At 40.4% G+C, this 25285-nt stretch overlaps 1 protein-coding gene across 4 annotated transcripts in view; it reads right to left on the reverse strand.

The window, feature by feature from the left end:
* Positions 1-25017, reverse strand: part of frmd4ba (FERM domain containing 4Ba) — a 47924-nt gene extending 22907 nt beyond the window's left edge. For all 4 annotated transcript variants that reach the window (XM_028576461.1, XM_028576460.1, XM_028576462.1 and 1 more), the window contains exons 1-6: positions 24761-25017; positions 2430-2495; positions 2016-2110; positions 1705-1797; positions 1300-1384; positions 18-74 (exon numbers count right to left, since the gene is read on the reverse strand). In XM_028576461.1, coding sequence (XP_028432262.1) covers positions 18-74; positions 1300-1384; positions 1705-1797; positions 2016-2110; positions 2430-2495 — 396 coding nt within the window. In that variant the 5' untranslated portion in view covers positions 24761-25017. The remainder of the gene's footprint in view (positions 1-17; positions 75-1299; positions 1385-1704; positions 1798-2015; positions 2111-2429; positions 2496-24760) is intronic.
* Positions 25018-25285: the final 268 nt, after the last annotated feature.

Below are 25285 nucleotides of genomic sequence, written 5' to 3' on the forward strand. Positions count from 1 at the left end.
GACAAACTCTTTCTTACCTGCAATGCGAATGCGGCTAACTTGAAAACATTTTCACTCTCCACTTCGATGGTCTCCTGTAGTAAAATTGGTAAAATTAACGGGGTCTTTTTTAGAAAAACATACACACAAAACTGCAGCCTGTCCGAAACACTTGACTTGAGAGAAAATCTTCCCGACCGTCCCGTACCTCGGTTCCACAGTTACCGACTGAACCACTGCCGCAGAGACAATACGGCGTTTTTAACTCTCCGTGATGTGTGTTCACTACTGTTTTTTAGCACCTGAGTTAGCATGACATTTTCTATTAACGAAAAACACACACAGGCGCACAGAAAGGCTAGTTGAAGGTCCTGCCTGAAACTACAGCCCCCTCGGTAAAGTGGTACGGTCCGAAAGCAGGTTCAACAGTCTCCGTCTCCCATGGTGACCAGTCAGCTCTCCCCGCGAAAAAAACTGCACTGCAACGTTTGATTACATGCTGCATTCACTTGCTCCTCGTATGGGTTCAAAAAACAACTACCACTTGTCGGTATATTTTTATATTCCACCAAACTTTACGCACTTGACTGTAATACATTAATTTGAATACAGTTTATTTATAATAGATCGAAACGAATAGTATATTTTCAATTTGGCCTATGTTATCAAATTGTGTACAGGAATTACTTGGAATGACTGGTCCTGCTACAACTCACATGTGGATAAATAAATGTAGGTTTTTGCACTCTATTTAGGCCTATAATGTTTTTGAAAGCTACACAATCAATTTTAAATCATTGCGTGCAAAACACAAAATCCAAACCCCAGTGTTTGAATGGAATGCTTATAACATTTCCAACAGCACTTGAAGGCAGCATCAGAATAACCGTTTGAGATCTCAGTAGCAGTGTGAGATTACGGAGGCATTTTCCTCAATAGCATGCTATCATTGCTATGAATCAAATATTGTAAATTGTATGTATGCACAACTTTTCAGTATAAAGAGGAAAGAGTATGAAGTCATGAAAATAAAGGACTTCAAGTTTTAGGAAATAGTGGACAATCAAAAGTCGTGTGCAAGACATAACCCACCTGTATAAAGTCTATGTGTGCAATGTATAACCCTCAGCTGATTGAAATATTTTTCTTATGAGACTATGGTAAATTAAGAATGATGCAGATCAGTTGGATTAGACATCTTTTCATAAGGCAATTCAACTATTGTGTTCAATGATCTGTAACCAAAAGGCATGCCAAATTTGATTATAAAAATAAATATATGAGACAAGTTTTTAGAGAATAAATACTTAAAACACTTACATTGAACACTAAAGATTTAGCATTCAGGAAGAACAGCTCCACTGTTGTGTTGTCTTTCAAAAAAGTGATCTTCTCAATATAAAACCTGTCAAGAGTTGTTTGGGTCAGGTTAACTTGAAGTAGATGTCAATGCATTTTGCCAGTGCCTCAGCATTATTTACAGACTTCATTGTGCGCTCAACATAGTTTAGCCAATAACACAGCAAGACTGTGTAAACTGTGCTCCATCACTGCCATCTGCTGGTCAGGACAAGCCTTGCTTGGAGGCCACAAAGCTCCCAATACACCAACATGCTTCATTTACTCTTACAACTCAGTCTAATATTTAAAACATTGAGATTGACAATTCTAATGAAGCACAGCAGTATTCTACGTTTGGCAAGCTTTTGCAGTGAGAGCACTCACCTCACCAGGAACTTGAGTTCCAAAGGCCCCGAAGTCTTGGAGAAGTCGTGATCGAGGGCTTTACGATCCAGGTGGAGCCAGTTATTCTGGCCACTGATCAGGGATGGAAGAACAAATCATGTGTTGGAATATTGCTCGTAATGTTTCTTTCTTCTTTTTATTCTCTCTTAAAGCTTCTGTGACTAAGACTTTATTCTAAATCAACCAGTCCCTTAGATTAAAAGAACATGTAATCAAATCCCACACGCAACACACACACACATTGCACTTTTTGTCTTAAAAATGCCTATTATATACAGAAAGGTACTCACGTGTCATCTATGTAAGACAACCCAAAGTATTCTTTTTCCTTCAGGTTGAAATGTGAGGCCACCAAATCTAACAGCTCACGGGACAACAGCTTGGGCTGGAAAGTTTCGATCAAAACACAAGAGTTCAGTTTAGATCATTTGCTAACTCAAACTTCACGTGTTAGGCACCGTGAAACACAATATAAAATGATTGAAGGTGGAAAACAAGTGTACACTGGCAAATTTAACACACACGATCAATTTGACATAAAATAAAAGCAAAATAGGAGCCATGGGAAGTAAGATTAAGACGTCTTTATAATAGTTAAAGACACCTCATTAAATCCAACGCAATTTCAGTACATCACCATAATAATATTGCAGGGTATGCAGCATAATATGTGTCTGAGGAGCCAAGCAGAAAGTGTCATCTACCTGAACCAGCAACTCCAGCTTCCTGCCATCAAGGAGGTGAACCTGACACAGACGGCCCTCTGTCATCTAGAGGAGGACAGATAACATGAGACATGACAATTCCTGCAAAACAACACAGCCACTTGCGAAAGCAAACTGTCTCCACCTCCACCTGTACATCACCACTCAAAGCTGTGCTTCCACTATTTTACCCAGGGGATAAAAAAGGCTGCTTATCTTTCTGGAGTCGAACAGTGACTCACCTCAATATCATGTTTGTCTTTGTTCTGAATGAATAGGTAAGAGGTGCCACCAGGCAACTGTCCATATGGGTCCCACGCTCCAAAACATCAAAGTCATTGCAAGATCATCATCTTTATTTGTATGAAGTGTTAAAAAAAAAAAGAAAAGGCGCAGTGATATTTCAGCCATAAATCAGCCCTTTATAGGTGCACCATGAATTATAAACAAAGACTCTGAGTTTCTTTTGCCATTAAGGCTCCACACATGCTATTGTCTTTCCATCCACATATCCTTCCTCTGCAACAACACTGGTCTAATGAAATCACTGAAATGTCAACATCCCACGTTTTCCTCTGCCTATAAGAAACAAAACCGGAAGACAATGAAGTCCTGGTGCAGTTTAATTGAATTCCCGCGGTATTGTTTAAGATGAATGGCTTTAGGATTAATTCCGTTGCAGTCAGCATAACTGCCTTTCAACGCAGGACAAGGTAGAACTATTATCGTGTGGTGATGAATATTAGTTAGGTCATGTTTCAGTGTGTTAAGCTGTTGCCAACATTCAGGCTCTTATTCTGATATTTTAAAATTCTTTGTACAAATTCTGATGCCATGGTGTTTATATTATCCGTTGGAGTGCTGTTGATGAAATGCAATCTCAATACTAATTAATTCACAATAGTTGGAAAACACAGGCGAAACCCACTTTACTCACCTTTATATTTGCAGGAGTTGTTCACTTAAATTAATTTCAGTACGAAAGCATTGTTAGGAATAGTTCATACTCTTATTTGCTTTCTTAGCAAGAGGCAGAAGAGAAGATTGATACCACTCTAAAAGCTCTCTGACTGTCCTTGTCCTAGTTGCTTATGAATTATATTTTTCATTTGTGTTATTTATTCTCTCAACAGTCAGGTTTGAGGTACTTACATCTTATTGTTAAATCTTAATCTTAATGTTTAATACCACATCACTGGTTATGGTCCATCAACTCACCACATGGATAAAGGCAAGGTCTGGTTGACCACTTCTAATAGAATAAATTAAACATAATTAAAGCCACGTTGGCACCCTCCAGGGGCAGTATCAAAAAGAAGACAATGGCAGACAGCAGTGCATGCCAGTACCTTTGAGTGAGCTAAAAGCACCAATTTCCACCAGTTTTTAAGTAACAAATACTTATTACTTATTCAAATTCTACACATAGCAGCTTTAATGTGTTAAAAAATATGCTTTTTAGAGGTTGGGAGATTAGTACAGAGTGAGAAAAAGGGTCTTGCCTATGCTATAAAAAAGATACAATCCTATTCCATCATTCTGTGAATGTTAAAGCAGCAGCAGCCTAACTGTTTGATATCAGTGACACTTAGAAGAACCTAAATGACTTGTGTCCCTGTTGAGTGGATGCTGTTTGCTGCCAAGGAATGTGTCCAGGATGCTTTTTATTGTGTGACTTCTGTAAAAAAAAAAAAAAAAAAAAAACATGTGGCATCCAACTGCTTGGCTTCTGTGTTGGAAAGTAAGGGTCATGTTATCGTCCAGCGTGACCGCAGGGTGGGAAGACGCCTTCTGGTGTCTTAAACTTCACTCTTCTAGGACATATTGTTCTCTGCACCACAACAGATCTGTCATTTCACTTTCATACGGCACAAGCTATTTCTTTCCACTTTGTTGTTTTTCAACGCCCTAAACCTCAGTGAGATTTACGGTTCTGGGAGTATAGCTAAACATCTCAACAAAGGGTTTCATTCGCAGTCACGGTAACTTGCTAATATGTTAACTTTTGCCCTGAAGTCCCATATTTCAACACCCTGCCCACTGCACCTACTGTCTGCACAGCAGTACTGTTAAGCTCCATATCTCAGTGGTCCAGAAGAGGCAAGAATCTTTCCAGAGCCGGTCTACGGAGAGCCTGTTCACAACATTGTACCGCATTTGGTTGCAGTTCCACCAGAGACTCTATGGAGCTAGATTAGCTTTGATTGTACTTTTTGCAAGTTCAACATGGATTATAGGTCAAAAGTTGAATGAACGAGTACTTACGTCCTTTCGATTTCTTACAGGTTGAGTCGTTGTTGCCCATAACACGCTAGCATTTTGCCAATGAATGCTGATTGGTCAGTGAAGGACTGATTATGACCTGTTGAGGTTAGGGTTAGGTGCCTTGAAGTCGACTGTCGCAGCCACGGACGTCGTTAGGCCTATTCTAGGGATGCTGAAGCTACCCTAAAATATCCCTAAGCCCCCCTAAAGAATAAGAACAACAATAATAATTAGATTTAGTTTTTTTTTACAGTGCACCCTGTATCGCTAACTACGGTGAATCAATCTTCCTTCACCATTTATCTGTGTGTGTCGGTGTGTAGTGTGTCTATTTTAATTCTATTTCACAACTGTCAGCTGGTCGAAATGGCAGTGTTAGAGGCTCAACGAGTGCCCACGGGCGCGGTAACGGTATGTGGACGAGCGAGGTAGAGAGTTAGCTACTGAAGAGAGCCAAGCGGCATTAAAAGAACAAAGCAGAGAATCAAAGATTCAACTGTATCAAGCATCACAATATCACTAAGCTTATCCCCATTCATATTTAGACGCAACAAATGATATATATCCAGCTACAAAATAGCTGAAAAGTTGGAAGTTAGACAGAAGTACAAAAAGTAGTTGTTCTATCAAGATGATGCACCGCGAACTGGCAGCTTGTAAGTTGTTTTTAATGACCTGCTTACCTTTACCTACATTTTCTTGAGGTAAAGGAAAGAGGATATTTTGGTTTACTATGGAAAACAATTATTTGCCAATTAAAATTAGATATTAATGAGATAATATAGCCTATCTCTATAGTATTCTAAAACAATATCAGTCCCCGTAGAATGTTGTTGTCAGTGAAAACTAAATGTCAAAAGGTCCCTGCTAATGCTATTGTACCGGTGTATCCTTCAATTCATTGAGCAGATGCATATTGCAAGATATTTTAGCAGAGAGAAAGAGAAGCAGGAGATTGGCAGAGCAGTTGATTCTGAGGGAGCCGGCATGATTGGGGTCAGTAGTGGTCTACAGGTCTAAGGGAATGTGGGGTGTTTTGTTGTCTTCTAACAACAAGCATTTGTTGGCAGGTCTAGGCACTAAGGCATAGCCTAAACTAAATTATTTCATTATATTTATTATATATGCTAGCCATATTCTGACCAACTTAACTTTCTACATTCATTGGCTGTGATAAATTAAATAACTACATAGATGTTGCCTAAATGTAGGCCTTAAAATTCTGGTTCTTGGGTTGTACTCTATGCAAGCCAAGCTACACAGCGAAATGACACTCTGATTGAACCAATCCACAGCGCAGTTACAGTAGTTAGTGTCATTAAATAGCATTCTTTGGACAACTTATCTTATGGAGGGAGTAATTAGATATAGTATGCTATTACTTTATCACACATTTACATGAGCAGACAGATAGCATTTAAGTCATAACTTACAGAAGAACTCATCAGGAGCAAAGTCTGGCCTAAGTACATCCCCCCATGCAGCTTTGATGTGTCTAAAAGCTAACATTACAGTCACTTTTATTGAACAGAGTAGAAATGGAAGAAGAGGATATGTCTGCCACTTTTTACTTGTTAACATCTTGGTTTCTTGACTGGGTGTTGACATAAGTGTAGCTCTAATACAGTAATAAAAGATGTGAGTGCAAATGCAAGTTACAAATACCCTGGGGGCTAAGCACCCCCTGTCTTTAAATCCTAGTGACGTCCCTGGTTGCAGCGCTGTCTTGAAGTAGTAAAACACCACACCTTTATTTGATTTGTCTTGATAGGGAAAATAATTGTGGCAGTTACAGTATTAGATGTGTTCCATAGTTTACTCTGGGATTAATCACTAAAGTAACCCCTTCATGAGTTGTTGTGGCTGTCCAGGGTCACAATCCTTGCCCATCTATCAATGCTGCATTGTTGCAGGGCAGTGACATCAAAACATAAATGGACAAAGGCCTTTAGTTAACAGTCTGATTTCAAGCTCACAGCCAGCCATTGAATTTTAGATTCATCTTCAAAATATGTGCATTTTACTCCAAATCCAAGCCTTTTGTCCTTAAAGCTCAACCACGTGTCAAAGAATTCCTAAAACATTAAATGAATCCTTAAAACACTCAAGATGAGGATTTTGTGTGTAATGGAAATGGATCTAATATTCACAATTGCATTAACAAAGTAGCACTGGCAAAGCTGCTACGTTTCAAAGACAATTTTTTTTTCAAAGTCTGACAGAGATGGCTGCCCTCAGTCTGAGGGCCTGAGGGCCTGAGCTTCAGAGCAAGGTCCCAGATGATAAAAAGAAAAGGTCACAACTGTGACAGGGAGGTCAGCCCCCCCTAAGCTCTGTCATTACGGGCCCCGATGGTGTTCTCTTCACATGACCTCCAGCCACGCTGACCTGATCAGGCTGAGCTGGGCTCACACTGCATTTTATACTACTTTATCCTTCTACTCTGCTACATTTTGGAAGGACATGTTGTACTTTCTACTCCACTACATTTATTCAGGAGCTACAGTTACAACTTACTTTTTACATTAGGATTTTACTACTTCCACTGATCTGAATATTGTATTTATCGTCAATTTTTCTAGCTTTTATTACCTTTATACATTAGTAACTATGAAACAGTCCCAAGTGCCATCGTATACAAATTAAATTTTCACATGGAAGTGCGCTGGGGAAAAGCAAATAACAAAATACCGAACACTTTCAAGTTTACAAAGGGCATTCAAGTAGTATTTGTTCACCACACACACGGTGTTTAGGTGTTTCGGCAACAATTCATTTCAAAGACAACTTTGAAAGCTCTCCTCATCAGCCAGTTCAAACGGCTGGCCATGCTGCTTTCTAATGACTGCCATATGTGCTGACGGAGAGACCCTTGTTAAAAAACAGGCTTTGTGACTCAACAAGAGGCAGCCTATGCTTCTTCACATTCAAACAAATAAACTCATGCATACACTAATGAGCCAGATGAGGAAAACATACTGACTCACATCACTTTGAGGAAAGTTAAGGGAGATTATAGGTAATCAGAGCCATACAAATGAAATGGGTTTAGTCAAAGAACTCCATCAGGCACAATAATTAATCCCATATGCTGCCAATAAAGCAATCAATAAAACCTGCTTTATTTAAACGTCTTTCTTTTAAAAAAGTGTTTTTATTTATGCTGCCATTGCTCAAGGAGCTGTCATACCTGGTAGCATTTTCCAATCCTGAACCAGGCTTCTAGGAAGCGTCTGCATGGCATCAGCCCACGATTGTACCACCTCCTCAGGGTCTGATGCGCCAGACTCCAGACGAGCTGGCTGCCCGATGCCACAAGGTCTTCCATCCCATTTATGATGCGCACAGCCATGGTTAGCTGCCTTTTCTCCCTGATGGGAAGCTTCTGCCTCTACTGATGACACTTCACAGTGTCAGAACCAGGAGAAAAAGACGATCTGCAGCACACTTTGTTTTGCTTCAGAGCAACAAGCTGAAAGGAGCATCTACACTCTAGCACACACACAGTCTACTATGTCTCCCCAGCTGATGTAATGTCAGTGAGAGTCGGCGCTCTGGAGAGGCTGGAGCAGACCAGCGTGCCTCCGGCTTGGTCCTGGGCCCCGGTCCAAAACACTGCCTCATAGAGTGCAGGGGAGGGCAGGACAGAACTATGAGGCCCCTGCTGCAGAGGCTCCGTCTCCCCTCCACATAAACACTTGTATACAAACACAACGTACACGGAAACCCACTCCAGCTGGCCACTCAACCTCTTAAGCCATAAACACTTTTGTTTTGTAACTCACAGTAACATAATGGTGGAAATGGTTAGTTTTGTCTGCGATTTTTCTCTTCTGTGAAATAAAGATCACAAAATGAAGTTGCACCACAATATGCTCTTTCAATTTTGCTCAGCTAAGGCGTATGACTTCATCTTTTATTTTATTGTTTAATTGTAGCATGCATTTCAAATTCATTGTCTGAGAATGGGTGTGGGAATGGTCTCTCACTTTGTCTGGGATGTGGGAGCAATTTCCTGAGGAGACCAGACATCTCCACCCATTATATTGTGCAGGAAAAAAAAAATATGTGGTCCTGTTTTGGAAGAGCAATTTTGCGCCGTCAGTTCTACAATCTTGGTATAACTGAATGAAAAACATTTACAAAAGGCTTTGATGTAAGAATGTAGACTCACAACCAGAAGTCTTTCTCTGTACAGCTGCAATTAATAAGCAAATGTTGCACACAAGCCCTACACTTCACTCAGATAAACAAGTCAGAAAAAGACAATGGAGAAAAAAAAGAAGAGATGGGATAGCTCTCAACTGAAACAATATCCTGCGGTTTATTTATGACCACAATTTCTAAGAACGTTGAAGTATCAACAGTCAAAATGGTACTGTTTTTAAATCATAATTCCTGAAAACATGGCCATGAAAGTAATTGAGTTATGTGTTATTGTTTATTATTGAGGAGGCAGTAGAGCTGTTCAGACACTGGCACACAGTTAGTCAGTTCCCAGTTACAGAACTTTCCATATGTGCTCAGTCACCCAAACAAATAATAAACAAAAGCTTAGCGCCCGATCAGTCATGCATCTAATTGCTTCATTGCATGCAGTAATGCATGGGACTGTAAATCCGCTCCGAAGCACACATGTTGAAAATGAGCATATCAATTACCACGCCTATGCAGGCAGGCAGCTGTGACATTAGACTTTTATGAAAAAGAAAATGGGATTATGTGCAATTCTCAAATTCACGCAGGCACAATCGCCTCCATGTACTGTGCTGTAATCTAGATATAGTTCAGGATTTTATACGCTTTTTTGCTTTCTTGCCAAGATGATATGTTTGTCAGCGTCGGGGTACCTACCTGCTCTGCTGTTTTCCGTAACCTGATGTATAGATTTATGTGTAGGGGAAAATAACTTGATTACTGTTTTGGCTAACTTTTTTTTTTTTTTTAAGATTTCTTTATTTAAAAAGGGACAGTGCACATAAATCAACATGAGTACAATGTCCAACATGTAAATGTGCCAGATTTAGCCATACCGGCTAATTTTCATCTGCAGTCCCTAGCAGGTTGATGACTTAAACGAGACTCTGTACGCAGTTCTGTCAGATTTACTTCCAGACCGTGGAACCTTTGGCGAACATGTCTGTATGTCAGACACTGAACTTTTTGTATTTTATGTTATACTCTGTGTGGTTTCTTATTGTGATATGGATCCCCCTGGGTCTGAAATAAAGTTTTATATATAAACCAGAAATAATACTGTCACAGCAAATGTGTTGTTACTGTACCATCCTAGGGAAACATCCTTTGGAGTGTAAAAAATGTCCTAACAGGATTTAAATTAAATACTATTGATGTGAAATCCACCACTGCAAGCACTGGATGGATCTATTTCTGGAGAGCAGGATTCATCACCAGAGACCTATTTGGAAGGTATAGATGCAACATAACCAGCTAACCATGATAAACACGGACAGATGTGCGAAGCCACAGATGTGCCTGAAGCGACAGTGGGCGAGACAGCCAAACATATGGCGGGCACAAGCCGCTGTTGATCATACATATGATCGCCACGTGTTCTGGTCCACATAACGTTAATAAATACAGTGTTTCTGATGCATCTGGCAGCACAGTATTTCTGAGTTGAGCTCACATGCAGTCATGAAAAGAAATGCTTTAAATATCTGCCAACATTCCACTTGTCCGATCACTCAAATGGAATCAAGAAAAGTTTCATTTACACACATGCAACTATTCAATTAAAATTAAAAACTATAAGGCTACAAAATATATTAAATGAGTTAAATATAGTTTTTGCAGTGTAGTGAAATAAAAAAAAAAATACAAAGAATGGTTATATTTCAATGTAAGGGCATGCAGGCATTGACCCTACAGCCACGCACATTTTTTTTATGAACACACACACATACACAAACACACACTTATGCCAAATGCCTGCAGGTGGCAGATAATCCCAGTTGATTTCCACGCTCTATGGGGTCCGGTGGGGTGAAAATGTAGGAAGAGGCAACGACCTCAGCTAGAATCAATCTGTCTCAGACAGGGCATCCCAGGGGAAAGTGGGAATTAACTGTCTGTGCTAACTCTGAGAGACGCACAATAAGCAGTCTATCTGATCCTCAAGTTGTCTGTTGATAAGTGACCACATCTCAGTACTATCTTTAGCACATTTTACTAATAATATATACGCATCATTATCACATATACCTTATAATTAAATCCTCATTAACTGATTTTTTGGCCACATGGGGGAAGTGCAAAAACTGATTCATTATCACCCAATAGTTCATGGTGGATGTGTTTGTTTCTTTGTTTGTTAATGAAGCTCCCCATTAGCTTCTGTCTGTCTTAAACAGAAGCTGCTTTTCCTGGGGTCGCTATTATTACATAAGAATATTAGATAAGCCGGAATACATACAGTACATCCATAACATTCATAATTACAAAACATCAAAGGATTATAAAAGTGTTAGTTGCCTATTACTCATCCGAAAGACACAAAGCAACATTAGCATTCATTTGCAGTCGTGTTTCTGTCCCTAAGTGAAATCTAAGTCTAATATTTACTTTCCTTTTAGCTCTGGTTTGGTCTCTCTACCAACTCTTGGGGGAAATACTGTATCTGGGTCTTTAGTCTTCACTGTGTTCACTAGCCAGTCGCTAACTTTGGCCGTCTGTCCCTTGGTGAAGTTGTCTATATGAGCAAGCTTCATCCTGATTTCTTTCTCTTTTTAAATAAATTAATACAAGACAAGATATGAGCCTATAACGTATTTGTTAGTTCAAGGCTGGATCACTGTAATGCACTTTATGTTGGCCACAATCAAAATTCCCTTTCCCGCCTTCAACTTGTGCAAAATGCTGCTGCTGCTCGCTTTTAAATTAATACGTTCTTTTTAGAATCGATTTTAAGATTTTAATGTTTGTTTTCAAGGCCATTATAACCTGGCACCGACGTATCTGGCCGAGATATTAACCGTTCGCGAAAACAACAGGTCATAGCGGTCATCCAATCAACTAGTTCCCAAGGTCCCAAGGTGGAGGTACAAACTGTAGAGTGATTTTTCAGTTGCTGCCCCAAGACTTTGGAACAAGTTACCTCCTGACATCCACACCATAACAGATGTTTTAAGTCTAACCTCAAAACGTATTCACTTAGAATGGCTTTTAATACATATTAGCGTTCCTTTCATCCTGCTTTTATGTATTCTTTTTCTGATTTGACTGTACGTTATGTTTTATTGTTGTTACTTCATGTAAAGCACTTTGAATACCTGCTGGTTGCTGTAAAGTGCTATATAAATAATCGTTGTTGAAAATATGAATGAAATGTGTCAGCAACTTTGGGGGTAAAGTGCTCTTCTGAGTAATTTGCTTTTCACAGACAGTGTCCATTGCCTGTGTAACTCAGGATACATGGCTGCTGTCTCCCACCTCTCCCTGTCTCCAGCCTGGCACCACGGCTGCTGTAAACACCATGATCTCACACCACAGTCCGTCACCCCCTCTGAAGTCACTCTAGTGTCACTCCATGTCTCTACACAAGTCATGTGCTGCACCCAAGACTGTGCTCCCTTAAAGGCTCATTCTTTTCAAGCTGTTGAGTCAGGCGGAGTACAATCAATTGTTGTGGCTGACACACGTAGTGTTCACGCAGCAATGCCCCTTTATAGCCAGCAGATGGGGAAATCGAGTGTCTCACACAACCCTCAGGGACTAAAAGGGGAAATACATTTAGTGCTGGAAATTGTTTGGTAAATTATGCTGTCTGGAGGGGTTTCCTATTATCTTTATGCCAATGTCATGCCCTTTCTCCTAATATAAGGGGCCTCACTTTGCTTGTGATGCCTGCATGGATTGAACGTTTAATAGGAATACAGACAGACAGGCTGTTACAATTTAGCCCCACTGCTTTCTTCAGTCCCAGAAGATCAGTATTAATAGGCCTGAATCTGTTGAGAATACAAGGCAGGCCATGACAGGGGCAGCAGCGCTGCCAAGATCATCACAGTTCCCTGTCCCTGGGCTCATTACAACATGGGATGGCAATTACCATGTACAGTAAGTGGTAGATTAATTGTCTAAAAGGGGAAGGCCTCCAAGTGATCATAACGGAGCCTGAGCAGGGCAGTGAAACAGCTGTCATCCACACGGGCCTACAGCTGACGAGCTATGCCACATACTGAGACTGCAGCTGACACGCTGAATAGAAAACCTTCTGTGCAGTATGCCTGACACACTCCTTAACACACACATGCGGGATTGTTGTAAGTCATTATGTGCTTGCCTTACAGGACCCTGCCTGCTCGCTTGTCAAACTTCCGGACTGTCACTTGTAGTTAGAAATGGAGCAGGTGGACACAGCTGTCAGAAATCATGAAACTCAACAGGAGGATGATTTGTAATCATACATCATAGATGAATAGATTAAGGGCATAAAACATGAAACAGGGTCATCTCTGGTCATGTATAGAGCATGTCCCACCTAATGGGCTTTGCTACTGCGAGCCTCATGCCTGAGTATTCACAAAATAAAATATCCTGGCTGGTCTGTTTTTGCTATTGCCTATTCTCTCCTGGACACATGCTTTGATAGCATTAAATCAACACAAAAGGAACTACAAATTAAAAAAATGTGTCTACCCTGAGGTCTTCCGATTTTTTGACAACCGTACCAGTAAGTGAGAGATTGCCATTATGCGTTTTGACAGAAATTGTCACTGCATCTGTTTAAAAAAAACCACAAGACATCTTAATTGCAGCCAATTAACACTATGTGATAAAGCTCCATTTGGCCCCAAAAAACGGTGAGATAGGAAAGCTTATTGAGTGTTTAGGCAGTACAGTCAAGTCTGGCTTTGTGTGGCCAAGCAGGGGGTAAAAAAAAAAAAAAGAAGACAGGGAAAGAGGCGAGGGCCCGGGAGCTTCGGGCTGCCACCATCCACCTATAGGCTTGTCGGTTGTGTCTGGGGATTTGTGGCCAGCTCATCTTGCTATACAGAACGACGCTCAGGGGCTCACTGGAGACCACAGGCCATGACAAACCATGTGTGTGTATAAACCAGATGCTAGAAGGAGGAGGAGGTCAGAGCGGGGGAAGCATGTGGGCGAGGGGCAGAGGCCGGGGTGTCAGCCAGCAGCCCCACACTCTCTGCTCCAACAAAAATGTTGCCCTGAGGGACTGTGGGTGCTCAGATCTGTTCAGACATTTCTTAGAAAGAGCATAAAGAGCCTGTGTCATTAGTTTTCAATATCATAGCCAAGTGATGGAAAATATGAATGGCCACTGTGGACATCTCCACAGGCATCCAAATGAAACAAAGAGAAAGCAAGAGATGAGGCAGAGGAGGGGGAGGGGAAGAGACACCACCAGTGAGGGGCTATAATGAGCCTTGAGGCGGTAAAATATCGCAGGGAGGAAAAAAAATGAAGAATAATTTAAAATGATTTGGATCTGAAGAATATTAAACTGATATTGTGTCTAAATGAAAGACATTGACTTTTATAAATAATCTGTCATGCAACAAACCATCATAGTTCAATTATTCTTCACTGTGAATAACGACACAAAGCTGTTTTCATTCAGAGCTGTGCTGGGAAATAATATTTAGTGAACTATAACCATAATCTGTATAATTTCCATCCAGAATTGTAAATGATGCCCAAGGGAGTGTGTGGAGAACCGGGAACAGGTCACAGTTCATATTGAGCTTCTTAATATGCTATTTTAAAAGCCACACAGCCAAAACTGAACCTCAACTTTTGGCTAAGCATGTCTAAAGCCATGCTAGCATCTCTGTGAGACTGTAAGCTATGTTTATGGTAGGCGCGGTGTTCCCGGCAGCGTATTTACAAATCCTATGCCATGCCAATAGTAGTTTGTGAACACTTGAAAGAGTTATAACTCCCTTCAATTTAACCAATACATTTGCATACTGTGTAGACACACTGAAATGTCCAAATCCATTTTACCGCTGCAAGATATCTGCATTTAGATGATGGTAACGATACCCTTTGGCTTAATACTCTCAATCCAATTTACTAACTTGATAATCAGATCAAGTTACATTATCTGGCCAGACAACACTCGTGTGAGAAATCCCAACTGATCCAGATACTGTATGTTGAAAACTGCACTCTACAATGTTCGGTATAGACACACTGCAGAACCTGTGTTGCAAGAGCAGACATCACTTTACAACAAAAAGTGTAAAACAAAAAGTGTAAAAGCCCCTTGTCCTTAGCCACTGTCATGTCAATATTGTATAAAACAAAAAAAGTGTGGCAGAAACCCTCTATTTTTGTCCTGCTGTATGAACACAAAAGCTCTCGGTGGGCTGAAAGCTCTCAAAGATTCCAGCTCTGTCAGAGTGATTTCAAGAGGTGCCATTATTTGAAGGGAGGGGGAGTTCACTAGGAGTCAAATGGGGATTTATAAGAGCTTGTAGTAGAAGAAGGAGTCTCAAAACAGGGCATCTGTTCCCGCTTTACTGCTGCTAGAAGGTCTAATTCACAAAATTACTATTCCAGCACATATTCTGCTGCACAGCTGCTACACTGCAGATGGAAAACATGTCTTGTTGATTTTCAATATTTCATTGGTAAGAAAAGACACCACATGTGAACAAATTAGGTTTTTAACTGTACAAATATCCTCAGAGGAAGAGTTGCCGTGGAGAAAGAAGAAGTCAAATGGCAAAGCCAAAGAATATAGTTTTTATAGACAAAGATCTACGGAAGAGTCAAGGGTAAGAGATGATGTTACAAATGTAAGAAGTATCACCAGATCAGGATCATATAGAACTGAGTGAATATTGTACTCGAAATACTTAAAAAAAACAAAATAAAAAAACACCAGCTCTCACGGAGCATTCCCCAACTCGCCAAATACCGACAGCTTGCTCACGGCGTCAGATACCAACGCACAATGCACTCCCGAAAACGAAATTGAATCAAAGAACAGAGACACTATAGCTTTACATTGCAAATAGTTGTGTGCTGCAATAAGTAAGTAAATAAGTAAGTAAAATGTATTTGTATAGCACCTTTCACAGATAAAAATCACAAAGTGCTTCACAATGAAATGCAATTCAACACAAGAAGTCACAATACGAGCACATTGAAATACAAATAGAAAATGTAACACACAACCATAAAAAAAAAAATCGACTAAGTAAAAGCCTGCTTGAAAAGCAGAGTCTTTAGCTGCTTTTTAAAAGATTCTACAGAATCCACACAACGTAGCGAGAGAGGGAAGTCATTGCACAGCCTAGGAGCCACTGCTTGGAATGACCGATCCCCTCTCTATATTAATGTTCTGAATTTCGAGTACAGCCCCTTTAAGAACTTTCCTCAGGGGGACACAAATCACAATGCCAAATGAATGCTAACGTTGCTTTGTGTCTCTTGGATGCGTAAATAACTGTTTGCTAACATGTCTGCCATTTCAAATATATATTGTATACTGATATCATATTATTATCATAATATGTAAGTGTTGTGTTTGATGGCAGTTGTTGTGTTTAATTCAATTTAATGCTGCTTTACCTTTACAGCATGAGGTCATATCAATGAACTGTGTAGTGCTGTCACTACATACAAAAGCACATTTTCAAGAATGTACAAAGAAGTAGTACCAGCTGCAAAGCAAAACCTTCTGTCATCTACTGAAAGTGACTTATAATATTTTATTGAATAGTGTGTCTTGTGTTGTCTAATTACGGATGCTGTCTGATAACAGTGGCAGTCTTACAGTAGTTTAAGACAGACTGTTTGCAGATCATTGTTTCCTACATGCACTGTGAAAGTGAAATCTGGGCAGAATTATTACCAGAGGGTGCCCTTATAGGCTACTTTCATTTTAGCCATTCTCACAAATCATCAGTCATCTGGACAGTTCAATCAATGACAGGGGGTCCATGCTAATCATGGGACAAGCCACATAATGTCAACCAGAGTGCAGCAAAACATGCCTAACTGCTTCAACTGGTTTCATATCAGAGTTTCAACAAACATTTTTGCAACTGAAATACCTATGAAAGATTCCTGCATTACCCTAAATACCTCTAAATCACTAAACCGTCACTTTAAAGTGATAATCTATTAAACACCTATGCAATGTAAGAAATATGAAAAAGGTGCATTGGGAATCATTCTTTTCACACATGTAACCATGTATCCAATCTTTCAAGTAGGGCTGCGACTAATAGTATAGTATAGGATAGTATTTTATTTTATTTATAATACAATTTAAACCAATAGTCCAAACACCAAATATATATATATATACATTTTTTACTGTGATATAAAACTGAGAAAAGCAGCAAATCCTTACATTTCGATGCACTTTCAGTCGATTGGCTCATCAATGAATTAACTAATCGTTTCAGCACTACTGTCAGGTACGCTCAAACCTAGTCTGAATTAGAAGACATAAGTGAATGTATCTGCACATATGCTAACACCACCATTCATTTTCTCCAGCCTAACCAAGCACCGCCTTCCCCTGGGGATACAGTATAATCTTTCATCCCAGTGTGCTTAACACCTGTTACAACTGTGCCCTGCACACCACCTCCATATCAGCTTTCTATCAAGAGTCCAGTCTACATTATCAACCAAGCAATGTCCAGACATCATTCATTTTTGCACATTGACTATGACCAGAGAGGCTTATGTTGCTGACAGACACGTGGAGCTGTTGTGTTGAGAGGGCACGCTTCTGTAAATGTGACCAGTCTAGCAATATGAGGCGGAGGTGCAGCTGTTATAATAGTAGTATAGTACAGTACAGTAGGTGAAAGGGTATACAAACTCATATAGGTTACCCACATATTTCAAAAGGAAGCAGCCAAGCCTCTTAGGAGATCAAAGACAGCGTTTTTTTTCTATTGAATTACAATCTTTCTCTGACATGTTTTCTCGTCATTGTATCGTCACACACCTACATCTTTGCTCCATGTGACTGCTAACAAGCAGCCTTTCTCCACACGCCTCTGTTTCTGTCACAGAGCTCAGAGCGGCCTCTCTGCGTGGCCCAGCAGGGTGCTCGGTTTCGGTCCACAGGGCAGGTGATAATGACTTCCCTCCCCTCCCTGCTTCTCCTCCTCATCCCAAGCTGCAGCGGTGAAGGTGACTGCAGCTGGATGATTTCTTTCTTTCTAAACTGCAGGGGGATATGAGTTGGAGGGTGAGCGGTGTCTGGGATCTAGTGTTTTTCTGTGTGAGACAGAGTCAGTCTAGTTGGGGGTGTTGGTTTCTAGTATTATTAACCCATTAACAGAGGAGGCTCACATAACACTCCATTAGTCATGAATGTTAAGCTCTAGCGGGTGAGCACCTATACATACTCCTTTTCTATTGTCTTCCACACCGCACAATTTTAATAAGAGTAAAAAAGAATTGCCGGTGCAACACAGATGTCTTCTTCCTTTATAGTAGAGATGTTCCGATACCAGTATCGGTATCGGCTCCGATACTGCCTAAAATACTGGTATCGGTATTAGGAAGTACTGGAGTTTATGCACCAATACCACGTAATAAAGCCCTAAAGAAAATCTACGTTAAAGTAGTTTAGTAGTAGTAATTTTCTTTTTCTGTTATAACTGACTGTCAAACTGGATAATAAAAGAAAGTTCTGTGGCATTCATTGTTTGTAGTTGTTCATGTTTCACAAAGAGTTTAACCTGAGCCAGACAGACAACAAAGATAGAAATAATTTCACATCCATACAGGGATAGTAGTATAAAATTGTTAAAACATAATAAAATATACAACACACTGGATCGGTACTCGGTATCGGCTGATACGCAAGTTCAGGTATTGGAATCGGTATCGGGAAGCAAGACATGGTATCAGGCCATCTCTACTTTATAGTATTTTAATTTTTTAAAGGTGCATAAGGGCCTTTTTACAGTCGCCGCAGCTGACCTGGCGCACGCCAATGTGATGTCAAAATGTCATAGCCAGGATTTTAAGTGCATGACCAGAGGTCATGCACCACTCTATTTTTTTCAGCGGCGCGTGACAAAGCGGAAAGAGGAAGCATGGACGAGTTCAAGGACAATCAGATGCCAGCACTCTCAGAGTGACTGCAAGTCTCTCTTGTAAACTGGGTTAGGATGAGTTCTTCTATGGTGAATGAAAGGCTTGATCTGACGAAGTAGGTCGTCCCATCAAATCAAAACATTGACGTCAACGCTGCTGCCAGTTCTGCCGTCGTTTACCTTTTTCTTCTTCTTCTAGTCCGTAGAAATAGCAAAAGTCGGTAGCCTTTGCTCATTAGCGCCACCTCTGTTCAGGAGGAGACTGCACCTAGTGTCGCGACCACCCAGCGCCAGTATAAACAGCTACGGCGCTCCCATGACGTCACATTTGAGCACGACAGGTCGGCTGCGGCGAGTATACCGCACGTTTAACAGCGACTAACGTTTCGATGTAAGGTTACGAGGATGACTTTGTGTGGGGGGTTGGTTGTGGGAATCAGAGCATCACATATTCACAGAAGTGTTTCTCCTTATGCCTCCGTACCTTCTGGCACTAAACATGTGAAACAGCGTTGAGCACTATCGATCACTGTGGATCCGAGGCTGAGGGGTACGTCTGCCTGATTTTTTTCCAGACTCAACACCACGTACCTCTCTGTTTGTGCCTGAGAGGGTAATAATAGCCGCTGAGGCCCTTTCAATCCACCCCCCCTCCTCCTTTAACTAGGGAGGCTCATTCTGGTCGGTCATTACCATTCAGGCTTTCTAACATCCCCTCAACATCACCACCACACAGCTCTCCTGGTGTGTGTGTGTGTGTGTGTGTGTGTGTGTGTGTGAGTGTGTGTGTGTGTGTGTGTGTGTGTGTGTGTGTGTGTGTGTGTGTGTGTGTGTGTGTGTGAAAATAGGAAGGAATGGAGTGATCACAAGAGAGAGATGGATGGATAGATGGATGAAGAGAGGCACACAAGCAGCATAATTACAGGGAAGCCAAAACCTCACAGGCCTAACAAGGCAACAGCAGCACAGACAGTGAAAAAAGGTGGTAAAGGGCTTTGCTTTGTTGGGATTTTCATTTTCACAGCCTCACCGCAATTACATCCCAGTCTGAGAGACACATGAGGAGGTGGAGGAGGGGAACACAAACAAAAAGAGACATATTCTGCTCCGGAGTGTAGCGCTGCAGAGATCTGTTGGGTGGTTCGAGGCTGCCTCCACTGCCCTGAGGTTGTGGATGAACCCACCAGGAAGCAGGTGCTCCCCTGCTGGGATCTATATCTCACCTGCCCCCCCCCCCCCCCTGTGCAGCAGCGCACCATATTTAGATTACTGAATTAGAAATCTAGATGGTGATCATCAGGAGGGACACAACAGCAATTCTGAATAGAAATCTGATAATCAGTCAGTGGACATTTTACTGATCAACATTTGGCGAATTTCCTGTAATTAACATTTCCTCATTATATTAATAGAACACAATTCAGTCTGCAATGCATTATGTTTCTTTTTTTTTGTAAAAGAAATATAGTTCTTCAAATAACTTCAAGGAGACATGGTTATATCTTTGATAACTTTCTTTGCCAACCTTGCCAACCTTTTCATTGTAATCTCTGCTCTGTAAAAGCAGAAATATCAAATAAATAACAACATTACATTGTTTAAAAAAAAAAAGAAGTTTGATTGAGGGATTCTTCTGGAACAGAACCCAGACATTCTGGTTTTAATTTGGCTCTGGATTGAGATGTCACACAGGCCAACGCATTGCACAGGCTTAAAGGCAGGATCCTTCAAGTGTCCTTTATGAATAATGATTTTACCATCTTCAGTTTAAAATATTGTTTTCAAATTAAAGACTTTTTTCCCTTTATTTCAGAGTGACAGTGGCTAGACAGGAAAGGTAAGAGGGAGATGGGGGATGACACGCAGCAAAGGGGCGCAGGTCAGATTTGAACACAGGCCGCGGCAAAGGCCTCAGCCTACATGAGGCGCACGCTCTTACTGGGTGAGCTAGAGGTCACCCCTTGTTTTCAAATTAAAATAAGTTTCAACGTATAGTTATCATCTAAAACCATTTGGAAGATTCTAGGGTTATTCTTGGCAGCTGTATTTGAAATTTGTGATATGACCTTTTTGGCTTGGATTCATCTTGTAATGTGTTTGAGGATGTTCACTTGAATCAAATACACAGAATCATATTACGTAGCTATCAAATCTTGATGAGAATTCACAAATAAAAGATTTCAATTGAAGAGTGAAGCATAAATCAAAGTAAACTATTTGCTTTCTGTCCAGTTTTTTTCATTAAAACAGTAAATGATGATGTATAACCAAACTACTGTTTCACCTAATTTGTATAGGTTGTTGTGCTGGCATAAAGCATGCACTGTTGGAATTGTGATTAATTTCCCTCTAACCTTCCCCTGGGACAGGGGACTTTTACTCTGAAGTGCTCGGGTCAATAGCCACTGATACACATGGGTGATCTATAAATCCATCCTTGTGTCCATTCTTTAAATAATTCATAAGGAGGTCGGTTTGAGCGCTGCATTTTGAGGGGAATTTGTCAACAAACTGGCAAGTGTAAGTCCTTAAACAGATTGGAGCTGGTTTTAATGCAGTCTCTTTCATCTAAATGATATGGAAACCATCTCCCAGAGGATTTAGCAAGCAGCTGAGAGCCACTCTCCAGGGCTAATGCTAGTGTTTTTTTTTGCTGTATTCTGAAGGGGAATAAACCAAACCTGAACATCATTATTCACTACAGCCCCACATTAAAAGGACAACATCCCTCAAAATCAAACAAAAGACAACTGTATTTTTGTATTCTCATAAAACTCTCTGCACGTGGTATTACTTGTATACAAGAATCGTAAATTTGGAAACACACAGTGAACACGGAATGTTTCACAATGTCTGTGTTTGGAACGCGAAACTAAAGGCCAGACTCTTTGTTTTTCTCAGGATGTCCTGTCTGAGGGGACAAAGCAGACGTTACACAAGGAAAAGAGATGTAGTGCCGGTACTCGTCAGAGTCTGTTCACAGCCAATGAGGAACAGATTCCTGTTGACACAACTTTCAGTGTGAATCATGTTTGGAGTGATTATGTTACAGAGGGCACTGGAAGTACTGAGGACATTTACAGGAAACAGAGGAGCAAGGAGACATTTCTGTTAAAACTAATCATTTTACTAAACATACTCAGCAGGCGAGGCCCCAGCCTGTTCACTCAGATGGCCCCTCTGGACTGGATCTGAATTGATTTCCACTGCTATGCCAATTGATTACTGTTGACCCACAAACAAAGTATCTAGAAAACACTCCAGTGCCTGGCGCTGACCATGAATTAGCCCGTAAGCAGAAAGCCTGTTTACATATATTAAAGTGCCAATCCACAACCTCCATGTTTTCTGTCAACAGCTACGCATTTGTTGAATTATTTTGTTTTTTTTACCTTGCACTTAGACAAGAGTAACTTGCCACATTTTTGGGGGGATTTTCTGTAAGTTAAAGAGACTTAAAGAGCTAATTTTGAGAAAGGAAATAACAGATTTGTTCTCTTACAAATGAAAAGTATCATTCATAAGCAATAAAACACGCCATTGCCCAGTTTAAAACACGCAGCCTTATTTGAGTTCATCTGTATTACTTGTTACATTAACTCAGTATTTTAGCTAAATACTAAACTACTGTTCAGCTGGCTTAGCACTGGCCGCTGGTCAGGAAAAGTTACCCAGACTTGCTTTAAATTGGCACCATAAATTTTACAGATCAAGTTGAGTTTACTCATTATTCAGAAGTCTTACACAGCAGGTGAAAAGTGTTGAATGTAGCGATCGACAGATACTGTTTTTTCAAAGCCGATACCCATTCCGATTATTAAAAGTTAATGAAACCGATAACAGATATTTGGAGCCGATATGCATTTACAGTGAAAATTAAAATCAATAAAATTAAGATTTTGGAATGTTACAAACTCCAACACAAAACTTTTTTTAAATGATTTAAGAAATGATTTAAGAAATTAGAAACTTTAACATAATACCCAGTAAAAGATAGTCAGATAGTGTTGTAGCAGAGGGACAGACACAGAGCTGTAGCGGAGCCAAAGTAGCGCACTTTTTAAATTAATTATCTTTATCGGTTATCAGGCAATTTAAACGCCGATACAGGTAATCTGCAAACTGCCAAAAAACGGCCCGATAATCGGCCTATACCTAATTGAATGTCTCCTGTGAGGGAGCGCTCCAAAGTTTTACCCTGATGATGTCACAAAGGCAAAACTATGGGATCTAGCATTTTTGGAGCTTAACTCACACTAAGGCTAAAAGTAAGGATTTCATGGCCTCTGTTGCTTCAATTTTGATGATTCTTTTTTTTAATCTGTCCCTTATGAGTCCCTCAAATGTATGTATGTGCAATACTAAATCAATGAAGGACCCCTTTAAGTTTTTATGTAATGTTTTTTTATGTCTGTCTCTTCTCTGTTTTGATTCTAAACAAACTGCCAGACTTTTCTCCCTTGAAATACCTTCCACACACCAAATGTCAAAGCTTTCATGATATTGATAAAGATTGATTTTTTTTTTTTAAATATACATGTACATTAACTAATACTGTTACCTGTATATAAAAACATAATGTCAAGAATCCATCAAGAGTTTGATCTTTCTGAGGAAATCTGTTGTCAGAACAAATCTGGCAGAAACTTCTCTTCTAGCAGAGGTGTTTATGAACCTGCACGACAACAGTATCACATAACCTAACTGACAAATGCTCTCATTCAAATCCCTGTAAAGAGAGTAATAAGAAAGATGTGTGGGAAAGAAATAGAAAAATGCTGATGAGCAACTTTTAACACAAAACAGGTGCTTTGAGGAGAGGTGGGAACCCATCATCAGCTCAGGTCACACCCCCCAGGTTGACCTGATGTGGTGTTTAATCTTGTTTACTCTTTTAAAGGCTGCCTTGTATAAGGTTGTTGATGGACCCTGATTGGCCAATCACTTGGGCCTGTTCCTGAGCTGAGCAACAGCGTTGGACTATAATACTGTGACGGTTAATAGCTTTATTGAATCGGAAGCGCTGACCGCATTAAAAGCAGCTGAACATCCCAGACCAAAGTCGACACAAAGCAGCGCTGCCTTTGCAGTTTGCCTCAGTGTGTGTATGAGGCACAAATTCAATATTGTCACCTATACAAACCAGCCCTGTGTCTTTGTTCTGTATCTATCACTAACACTAACTCGTGTCACTGACTTTCCTCATGCCAGACCTGCCTGTCAGACCACAATATACTGTATATCATACATACAAAGTTATGTATGATATATATTTTTAAAACTCTGTCTAAAAGTATCAATCCTGTTATTTGCCAACCCAGCACCACACACACACACACACACACACACACACACACAGGATATCATATGCCCGCCATGCTTGCCTCTCCATTGTTTGTTTTGTCCAGGAAACAGGATATTCACACAGAGGAGAGGCGACCAGCTGACCACAGAGCCAAAAAAGAAAAAAAAGTCATACTTTAAAAACAGTACAGAAGTATAGGCTCTTATTTCTTCAAATCCTTTCATGTGTTTCATGTGTTTCAACTGTCCAAATAACTCTAAATTTAAGTTTCTGAACAGCAAAGCACTATGTTTACATGTCAACAGCTCAACACCCAGCTGACATTCAACCCAGCTGACATTCAGGCAGCAGAAGTCAGGTAAAAGACAAGTCTGCAGGCTATATACCAGTTCACATGAGGCGTGGGATCCATCAAGTGTTTTTGGATTAATGTAGTGAGGCATGTGAAGCACAAAAGTGTTTGTGTTTCTTTACAGAAATAGGCCTACTACATAAAATAAAGTATTTAAAGGCTATAAATAATGCGAAATACAAGTAGGTCCTTTTTAAGAAGGCTACAAAATAAGAGCGTGTGCAAGTTACTGCAAATGCAAGATAACAAAACGAACCGTGTGGCTGCTGTTACAGGTAGGATACAAATCACTGTTTAAGAAGAAATAAATAATGGTTCAGTTGTATGACAATGAAACGTTCCTCACCTCGTGTCTTTTGTTGTGGTCTGATCGCTCCCAGTTCTGTGTGTGCGCGGAGCGTCTCAGCCCGGCACCGGGTCAGTCAAATAAATCTACCTCTCTCCTTAAAAAGATGAGACAAACCTACGAGGAATAAAAGCCTCGCAATGGATGAAGAGTTGGTTCAGCAGAGTTTATCAGAGACCGGGCTGTAAAGTCCAGGAAGGGAATAAGCGGCTGCCTGTTCGGCATCCTTGTATCCCGCACTCTACACAGCCAGTGAATCCAATCCATCCACACACTCCCCGCCTCCTCCTCTCCGCTGCCGTCCGCACATTCAGGATGGGACAGATGGATTTCCCTCAAACAAAATAAAATAAAATAAAGGACATTCAACCATTTCTGATCCTAAGTTGTAGGCCTATGTTATGTGGCCGATATTATTTACCTATATTGCATAGGCTATATTTCATTATATAAGAAGTTTGTCGCTTCACACAAATGTGATATAGGCTACACACGTCTGTACAGTAGACTTTCTCCATCTATTTA

The sequence above is a fragment of the Perca flavescens genome, chromosome 4 (assembly GCF_004354835.1).
Source record: "Perca flavescens isolate YP-PL-M2 chromosome 4, PFLA_1.0, whole genome shotgun sequence".
In the NCBI taxonomy this organism is placed as follows: Eukaryota; Metazoa; Chordata; class Actinopteri; order Perciformes; family Percidae; genus Perca; species Perca flavescens.